Below are 9,857 nucleotides of genomic sequence, written 5' to 3' on the forward strand. Positions count from 1 at the left end.
AATATTATTATATTATTTTGGTTGAGCATAGGAACCATTTTTTGAAAAGGCATAATAAACACTGAAATACAAAACTGTTTGGGTACAACAAGAGGAAAACTCTTAACTGACTAAACATAAAAAAAAAAAACTATTATCATTAAAGCGCGCAAACTACGAAACAAAGAAGTAAAAAGCTGCCCCACTTTTGAACAGCTGAAGGCTGAGAGACGTCTGTGTGCTGCTGCCGCCACCTGCAGGACAACCGAGGAACCACAGAATAAGGTAAAGGAAGTAAACCACAACAGAAAAGTCAAACTGCAGCAAGATTTTTATTCAAAAAAAGCATATACTCAGGAATTAAAGATGCATATACTTACATGTGTAAATAGATATGCTCAAATACACAAAGTGGGAAAACAATGTGCTTCAGTAGCTGCAATGTCCATATGCACACTGTATGCATACATGAAAATGTCTTGTGGGGTGTTTGTCTTTTGTTTGTTTTTTTTCATGGTTTATTAAGGACACGTGTCTCCCAGTCATTCTGGGGAGATTCATGGTTGTTTTTGTTTTTGTTTTTTTTGTTTTGTTTTTTTAATCTGGATCACACCCCTTTAAAAAGTTTCAACAGCACGACTTCATCACTGCTCAAAATGGAAGACAGCTCCTTCCAACGTCTCCGGTCATCGGCACATCTCGATGAGTTTATGATCGATAAAAGAAAAACAAAAACTTTCACAGCTGAAGCATTTACTCCATCAACACATCGCGACATTTCGTTCTCTAAAAGTCCGTTTTACTTTCGTACTCCCTCTGCATCTGCTCTTCATTTTCGTTTGTTAGCAGCAGGTAGGAGGTCTGTTGCTGACAGGCTGGGTCGCACAGGGCGGACTGGGGAGGGGGGGGAGATGGGTATTTGACCATGTGGGGGTATGTGAAGACACTTGGGGTAAAATGGGTATTTGAGGCGGTAAAGATGAAGGTGGGAATCTCTGTAGCGTGGTACCTGTTGGCAAGAGGAGAGGCAGGGGGTCTACCTAGTTGGCAGCGTGGGCTCGTCCCTCAGGGATTAGCGAGGTGAAGAAGGTGCTGATGAAGGACCAGGCGGTGGTGAGGAAGCTCGGCTCTGGGAGAACAGCAGCAGCAGCAGCAGCCTGGGCCTGGTCCTCGGGTCCTCCACCTCCTTCTTCACCACTGTCATCGTCCTCTATCCCTTCGTCCATCAGACGTTCCTGGGACACGGGCGGGTAGAAACGAGCGCGGTTAGAGATGCTAAGCTTCAGATATTAAGCTGCAGTCTCATATGTTTATATTATTTCGGTGCTGGTCGCTTTAGATTCAGTTGAACAAGTGACTGCCCGTGTAGAAGATATTTCAGGAGCAAGTTTGAGCTCCTGTTGTGGGCATCAGCCTTCGTCATTCTGTGCATTAACAAGAGATGTTAGAAATCGTGACGTTTTATTCAGATGGGCATGTCCGTCTCTTTTCTGGTTTCTGTTTGACCGTCATAGTTGTTCTTGACTGACTTGATGCAGCGTATAGACTCCCTGCAGGATATCTGCCTCAGCAGTCTGACAAATAAACATCAGATTCAATGGCTGTTTACCTTTGAAAGCAGCAAATTACACAGACAGGTCAGACAGAAAGGAAGCGAGGCTACAAAACTCACCATTTCCTGCATGCCCTGGTGTCTCTCTGCTTCCTCCTGAGGAGCTCCGGCCCGTTCCGCTCCTCTGAGGTTCTGTTGCTCTGGCCTGAAGGGAAACCAACCAGCTTGGTGCCTAAAAAACAGAAACACACTTTTACAATCGGGTGATCCTGTAGTCCCCTGTGCACCTGTAACTTGCATTTTTAACCGCAGATTATAAAAGTGGACACATTCTGGTAAAAGCTGCCTTTGGATAAAAACCACATGTCGCACTGAACACAGACGTGAAGTCGGTGACTCACAGGTAGACGAGCAACATGGCACCGACCACCATGATGAAGCGGCTAAAGGAGGAGTAGAAGTACACGATGCTGAGCAGGACGCCGGCGCGGGACACCGTGTACAGCCAGTCCAGCCAATCGCGGTTGAGCTCGTCGTCGTTCAACACGGCACCGCCCTGCGCGTTCATCTGGATGGGGTTGGCGGGCTGGTTTTCTGGTAGGGGGTTTGGTGCCGGGTTGGGCCCCAGCGGCGGCTGCACGGCTTCGTTGGGTGGAGGGGGCTGGTGAGGTGACGAGGAGGGGGAGGAGGGAGGAGAGGTGCTGGGAGGCTGAGAGGCGGCTACCGCTGCTTGACTGAGAGGAGGGAGGAAGACGAGAACACATGGAAATACATCAACTCAGCTGATGTGTGCAGCCGGATACAGGAAGGTACAAAGTCAGACTGAAAAGTGTAAAGACTTTCTATTCACCAACTGATTTTACTGTTAAAAACAAAGAAACGCAGGTATTTGTGGAGCAGAACAAGCAACCATAGCGAGTAAAGTCAATGTGATCCAACATATGATTTCCTCTGAGCAAGCCTTTCACTTACTATTGCATGTAGTAGTGACGTGCGTACATCTGCTGCCACCACAGCATCTGCATTGGCATGTACACGGGGTGGGGGGGCATGTTGGCTGGTAGGCCGCCTTGGAAAGCGACCTGGGCTGCATCGGGCCTGTGGAAGGATGTCATGTTTGTTATTATATGCATTAACACAGAGTAAAGACAGAAAAGCCCTGCAGAGGATCGTTAGAGAGGGTCATCGGAGTTTCCCACCTCTCACCTCTGTGCAAGAACTTCTCCAGAGCCGCTGCAGGAACAGGACTCTGAACATTGTCAGGGACTCCTCACAGCCTCTCCTTCAACTGTCTGAACTGCTGCCATCAGGCAAACGTTTCCAAAGCATTAAAGGAAGAACCTCCAGATTCATCAACACGAGCTGTCAGAATGCTGAACTGCTGATCTAGATATGCAAACGCTTGTTCATTTAAATCGCTTTAAGTTATTGGACCCTGAAGAAACGTTCTCTCATCTTGCCTGTACTGCTGTGTATGTACAGCAACATGACAATAAACTTGATTTGATTTTGATTGTTTTTCTCTTTTAAGGAAGCTTCAACTCGCTGGTTGTAAAATCAGCTCAGAGATTCTCACGCTACAGTCTGACACAAGCCCACCACAAAGCTTTACTGACCACTTGTGTGTGATCAGGTATGTAGGTACCCATAAATCATTCACCTGCCTCATCTGCTCAAGCAAAGGAGTATCTATTGATGTGAAAGTGTTTTAGTTTGATGCACCACATTCTTCCCTGTATTGTCTTGAGTTGTAAACTTCTAGCTCAACACAGCAAAGACGTTCTGAAGATTTGTCATGTGCAGCGTGAAGCCTTGCTTACCACTGAGGGACACCAGAGGCGCTCTGAGGATTGTACTGGGGGAAACCACTGCGATACCTCAGCCCGTCGTAGCTCCCGGGGACAGAAGAGGAGGGCGAAGAGGAAGAACCTGGCTGGCTGTCCTGATTTGGTGTCGTGGCGGGGGAGGTGGAGCCGGCGCTGTCTGAACTCTGCGGTAAGACGTGAAAGCCAATTCATTAAATCACAGAAAAACAGCGCGGGAGCAGAGCAGCAAAACAGTCTGACAACACATCCTGTTAAATCACATCCTGATTTCATAAAAATGATATCAGGCCAATCAATTAGCTTGAACGTGATCTCCCCTTGTTTTAATAACGACAGAGGAACCCATTAAAAAGCTATACAGGCGATCTGCTGTATTTAAATCAGCTGCCTCTCTCAAACTACACAATAAAAAAAACTTAATAAATAGTCAAATATAGAGGAAAGCGTCTCGTTTACTCACGCTGGAGTCAGGGGCAGACGAGCTGGAAGGACTCCGAGGCATGGGCGAGCCTGGGGGACTGTGAGAGGTACATACTAGATGCATCATGTGATATTCATCCTGCTGTGGGTCGTCGAGGCCGGGGAACGAGCCGGCGGTGTGGAAGAAGGGAAAAAGAGGAGGCGGAGGTGGAGGTAGCAGCAGAGCAGAGACACAAAGCAAGGAACAGAGGCGGATTAGTGTGGAAAGGACCAGAATTCAGACACAATGCTCAGCCTTTGTTGGCAGCGCGCATCAGATGTCAGCTGTTGTTTCCCAGGCAGCCTGTTTCAGTTCCCCCACAGAAGGACGAGTGCGCGAGCAACGACCGCAGACTTAAAAGAAGTCAACAGAGGATGGACTGCACAAGGACCGGTTCCTCACACAGCTACCATGTAAACGCCCTTTAAAAGTAATTTAAATAGCAACAGATGAAACTTGCCAGACTGGATACGACAGAAGGGAGTTCCAGTTTAACATTCACGGGCCTCCCATCTTGATTTATCTCTTGTATTGAAACATGCACAACAAAAGCACTGCAAAGTTTTGTGTAACTGCACATTTATATAATGATTCATTGGGCATAGTTTAGTCAAATGTCTTTGATTCCTACTTCTATGTTTTTTTTCAGAAACATGGTTTTATATCACCTCAGTGACTTTTCTGTGTCCTATGGGCTACTGCCACTAATACGGCTGCTAATGTGATTAATATGATGTGACATTATAGGCTTGTTCTTTTATTAATCGAACTTCACTGTGTCGTTTTGAATGAACATATCAGGCTCTTTGTGGCTCAGATTGGGCCTTTGAAGTGTAAAGGGAAGGAGTCTGTGTTACATCATTTCACAGAAATCTATGCAACAGATAAAAAAAAAAAAAAAAGATTGATTCAAAATTTTTTTTACTCTCAATTCTTTTCATTTAAGTGCTGGTGACGTCCCCTTGGCACTGACTCAAACATCTCTGGGGGATGACAAAAATTCACCTACGCAGGAAAAACGCATCCAAATTTCGATGCAAAACGACTGTCAGCTCTTCTTACCTTTCTGAGCACATCTCTGAGCTGCAGGTGGTCTTGGAGCAGCCTCCCTGAGTACACCAGCCGCTGGTCTTTGGACAGCTGCACGACACAAACAGCATCGCACGGTGAAACAAAGACATGACCAGTGTTTGATTTATTCATTTAAACACCCACCTAAGAGCAACAGGGCAGGTACGTTTAGATCCCCGGTTGGCCCAACAATCCCTCTTTTTTTTTTTTTTTTTTTAAACAAAAGAAAAAAAAAATGCTGCAGGCCCTCGAGACACTGAGTGAAACTGATATCGCAAACCTGGGCCTCGGAGCTAAATTTAACCCCAAACATCAACAAATGTGTTTTCAGGAGCCGCTGCCAGCCCACCGTAATCCTATAAACTATTTCAGAGCGGAAACATCAGCTTTGCTTTTATTTCCAGCTGAGCGACCTTGTTATTGGGTGGAACAGCGCAGCACAAGACGTCGAATCAGTAATGTGTGTGAAGTGATTTGGATTAGATAGCTGCTCTGGATCAGATTGTAAAGCTTACTAAAAACACACCCGCTGTGTACAGTCACATTCTCTTTCCTTTATAAGGCTTTCGCTTCTCTTCAGACATTTTATGAGAGACGCTTGACCATGAAAGAATAACGACAACTGAAGAATACGAGGAACTCTGATTGTCATCTCATTTTTTTTTACTGGCGAGTCAAAGGGAAACTTGTATTCATGTGAGCTCTCCTTGCTTGTCTTTAAAATGACCGTCTTTTTCCTTTTGCAGCAGCCACACAGACAAGAGCAACTTGTTGATCCAAAGTAGTTCCTTACTAGAAAAATGTTCCTGACTAAACTAGGACAACCCTCCGGGTGAAATACAACTCTGCAAAAATGACCCTCATTCTAGCACGTTGCTTGTTGCTATGGTTACACAGCATTGACTTCATGTTTCTATTATGACAAAACATGGAAGTGGTTTTCAGAGCACTGACCGCTTCTTCGCCAAGAAAGCTGACGAGAAACTGCATTCCCCGACCTTTAAAACCATAAAAAATCTGAAGAACACAGGACCGTGCTCTGATTGTGTTTTGTGTAACTGTGAACGTTCTGTTCAGTAAAGCGGCTCGAAAGCTTTGAGGTATAGAAATGTGACGATCCAAGTCGACTGATAAGGGCTGCGAACGAAAGCGAAACAATAATTTTATCCGAAGAGGAGACTAGCTTCCAGAAAACACGTGAGAAGGAAGCAGCAACTACACAATACGCCCGTTTACAGCCTCAGCAGACTCATGACTGCAGACGGAGGCGTTGCTTTCAGTCGCACGCTTGTTCAGAACATACTAAGCAAACCTTTGGAGCGCCGAAAACTGGTTACAACTGCAGACGTGGTTTGGAAAGTCTCTTTGAATGTCTGACACTAAATCAGTGCTGTATGAAGTCATTAGGACACTAACTCAAGCTGATGACAGCCACTGCACTTCTTCAAGTGTAAAACTGCAAACTCTTTACAGCGACTGAAGCCTTCAGTGGTTTGGTCCTCGAGAGAGACTTTGAAGTGAGTTTCTTTTGCTCTTTTGTTAGCAAACTGCTGGTATGTCTCATATAAATTAAAAGAAACAGTAATGAAAATTATGATAAAAAGGTTAAAAATGTTAGTTGCAGAAAAAGGCCAAAATGTCTTATTTATAAGTACTTTTTGGAAGTCAGTACATCAACTTCACAGAATGGAGACTGGATCCTGAAATGCCATTTAGTCGTTGTTTATGCTGGTTCAATTCCACACCAAATAAAAACTTAAATCATTCAGCTATCATTTTACTGAACACCATTACAAATGTGTTGTGATGGACAGAGAAGACTGCTTTGCTTTATCACATTTAAAATATATATATACAACACTTTGACGAATGAATGTGTGGACAGTATTGTTTGTGACGCCTACTATTTTAAGAAATGGGACACAAAAAAAACAATATACGGGATATAAAAATCTAGGTCTGCTGTCATCTAAAAGTCAACATAGAGTTCTGCTATATGTGAATCTAACCCCACTCAGAAACAAGCGGCTACTTACCGGCTTACTGGGGTACACGTTGGAGATGTGACTCTTCAGCCTCTCCACGGTCCAGTTGAGGAAGCAGTTAATGGTCTGGTCTTCATACTTCTGGTTGGGGGCCTTAATGACCAGGGTTACAGGACTATCAACTGCCCCAGAGTCCATGGCTCATATTACTAGCAGGGAGGGCTCTGAAGAACCTTTAGTGTTACAACTCAGGACACACCTGAGGAGAAAGCGCCCCCTTAAATTCTGTCCATTCTGGGCCCTGCGCAACACCTAAAACCGTCCCTGCTGCGGGTGAGGGGGAAGGGTTCCCCCTCTACAACATCGGCGTCATCTGTGGACCTGCTGCTGGTTTCCAGCTATAGGAGTAGAAATTCTTCTGGTGACAGTCCTTGGATTTTTGGTAAAAGAAAAATAAAAGAGAGAGCGAGACGACACTTTTAGATCACATATAACTGTACAACTTTTCTTATTCCTTGTACAAACTATAGACATGTTTTTCATGCACCCAAACACTCCTAATGTATTGATGTTACAGCTGAGCTGTTTCTTCACAGACAAAATAAGAACACACACCCGTTTTTAGGAAGGATATCATCTTCAGTTTGAACCGATTTAAATTAGGCCCACATTTTTGGATCATCCTCTACTTTTTATTTCTTGTTCGATTTTTTATTTTTTTGAAAAAAAAAGAAGCTCAAAGTGGATTTAAAGTAGCGTTTATTTAACTTTATGACGGAGGCTCCCATTTGTGCTGATGGACTTTGGATGATTTGACATTTTAGTGTTATTAAGAACCAAGTTGCATACATTTAAGCTTTCAGAAAAACGTCCGTCACTCCAGCCATAATTATGGATGAAAGGCACTCTTGCCTGGCCGATGTATTGTGCTGTTGATAAAATGTGCTTAATAAACTGGGAACTGAAAGCAGAGGGCCAGTAAACCAACCAAGACTGGTTTAAGACATATGTTATGCAGCACCTAGGGTTTAACCTGTCAATAAGTATAATAAATTAATGTTGTCCTTCTCGTCTTACCGTCACGCTTTTAATGGCGTCTCATGTGGTAACGCTCCACGACTTAGACCTATAAGCTGAATATTGAATAATGAACTATTTCATTTTTTATCACAATCATAATACCTGTCAGAAAGATCACAGTAATACATTTTACCCAAATCGTTCAGCCCTAAAATTAACCTACCAGCCATGAATGATTAATACTGGGTCTCAGTTTGGCTGAACTCCTGTATTACATGAATCACATTTGTTTATTTAAATGACACAGTGACAGTTTGCGCTCTAAATATAACAGCACTTCCTCATTTCTGTTGTTGTCCAGAAGACCAAAAAGTTAATACTGTTCACCTTCTGTACCTGTCTGGTGACACGTGGTGACAAAGTGCTGACTATTTCATGTTTTTATTATTACTATTGTTATTTTCTTGACAACAATGGCGCTCTACAGAACTGAAAAACAAATCACAGTATAAGCGATCGGCCTGGCCAATTATCATTTTCGATATTTAATTTTTTTCTGAACATTGGTATCATTAATTGGTTATAACTAATTTACCACAGCATTAATTGGTTTTAAAATGCTTTGGCTCTGATGCAGCTGCCTCCCTCCATCTGTAGTCACTCTGTCAGGACGTTGAGTGATTTGATTGGTCACATGTCAAGTAACAATCTAGTATTAAATAATGGTGAAAGGTTCTCTATGATAAACATATGTACAACAACTTCAACTGTATGCTGAAAACAAAGATCAGTTATTAGTCTCCCTGGTTATTAATAATCAATATCAGCCCTGAAAAAAAATTATATATATATTGGTTCGTACAAAGTATACCAGGCTTTAGCTAAACAATCGATACTTGAGATCACTTTAAAATTAGCTCTGATCGTTTTTACAGGTTTGGTTTTCTTTTCAGTTAAAAAAAAAAACTAAACACAGGATTTAACCATATCTATGGTCTGCAGCTGGTAAATTCACTTGACAGTTAATCTGTTCTGCACAAGTTATCAAAAAACTATAATGTACTTCGAGAGAGAAGCTAACCGTCGATGTGGTTGGGGTCACAAGTTTCGGTTCACACTTCCTGACACCTGCCATGTTGCATCAGCTTTACAGTAAACTGTCAAAACAACTCACCAACTATAAATCATCTGTAGTCGGGCTAAACCAGCAGATTAATAGTTAACTTTGATAATAACGCTGTATACCATTAAAACCGTCACACTAACAAATACACAGAGGAAACTATCTTTGCGAGGCAGATTACTCCGAGCAGCTCTGCTTATGTTTTGACCCCTTTTTTTATGGATCTGGAGTTAGCTTGCTGGCTAACGCTAGCTTCGCTTTGGTTTGCTAGCAATTCGGTTAGCCTAGCCAACCGTTGCGGCAGTGACAACGCATTAAACCGTCTAACTCCGTGAACCGAAGCCAGTTTATCGCCTCAGAGAGTCTTCTCACTGTACCTGCTTACACTTCTCGTAGCGTCGTCTCTTCGTCCCTCCTCGGCTCGCCTGCCTTGTTGTTGTAATGTCGGGTGTGAGAGCGGAAACCACGTCACCATCCTCCTCACAACAGCTGATCAGTTAGAAAAAAACAGAAACGCTCATAAGAGGACGGGCAGCCTTTTGCAGTCCGAGTATAATCAAACTCGCAGTTCTCACACTGCCAAAAAAAATAAAATACTGTCACAGAAATACCTCAAAAATTACAGAAAGCAGTGCAGCTAAGCGTAGTTAGTCGAGCTAGCTAGCAGGGAGGCGTTTATTGCTCCGTGGTTGCTAGGAGACGCACCGGAAGTGAGAGGTGACACTGTGTTGCACCAAAATCTGTGACCTGCTGCCACCATAAATGTTTTTTTTTTCCCTCCCCCATTTATTTTTGGCTTGTTGTAAATATATATATATATATATATATAATATGACATTAT

General features: G+C 43.3%; 1 protein-coding gene across 3 annotated transcripts; it reads right to left on the bottom strand.

The window, feature by feature from the left end:
* Positions 1-292: 292 nt before the first annotated feature.
* Positions 293-9,477, bottom strand: herpud2 (HERPUD family member 2). Of its 3 annotated transcripts, none has more exons than XM_008287357.1 (9): positions 9,394-9,477; positions 6,925-7,303; positions 4,880-4,957; positions 3,818-3,919; positions 3,352-3,521; positions 2,504-2,629; positions 1,933-2,265; positions 1,652-1,763; positions 293-1,214 (listed from the first exon to the last, which is right to left on the bottom strand). In XM_008287357.1, the coding sequence occupies exons 2-9, from the start codon at positions 7,069-7,071 to the stop codon at positions 1,020-1,022; spliced, it is 1,263 nt and encodes a 420-aa protein (XP_008285579.1). In that variant the 5' UTR covers positions 7,072-7,303; positions 9,394-9,477; the 3' UTR covers positions 293-1,019. The 3 variants fall into 3 exon arrangements, with proteins under 3 accessions (XP_008285579.1, XP_008285578.1, XP_008285580.1); XM_008287356.1 differs by having other exon boundaries at positions 6,925-7,312; XM_008287358.1 differs by having other exon boundaries at positions 6,925-7,312; positions 9,402-9,455.
* Positions 9,478-9,857: the final 380 nt, after the last annotated feature.

Source organism: Stegastes partitus, unplaced genomic scaffold (genome assembly GCF_000690725.1).
Source record: "Stegastes partitus isolate 25-593 unplaced genomic scaffold, Stegastes_partitus-1.0.2 Scaffold497, whole genome shotgun sequence".
Lineage (NCBI taxonomy): Eukaryota > Metazoa > Chordata > Actinopteri > Pomacentridae > Stegastes > Stegastes partitus.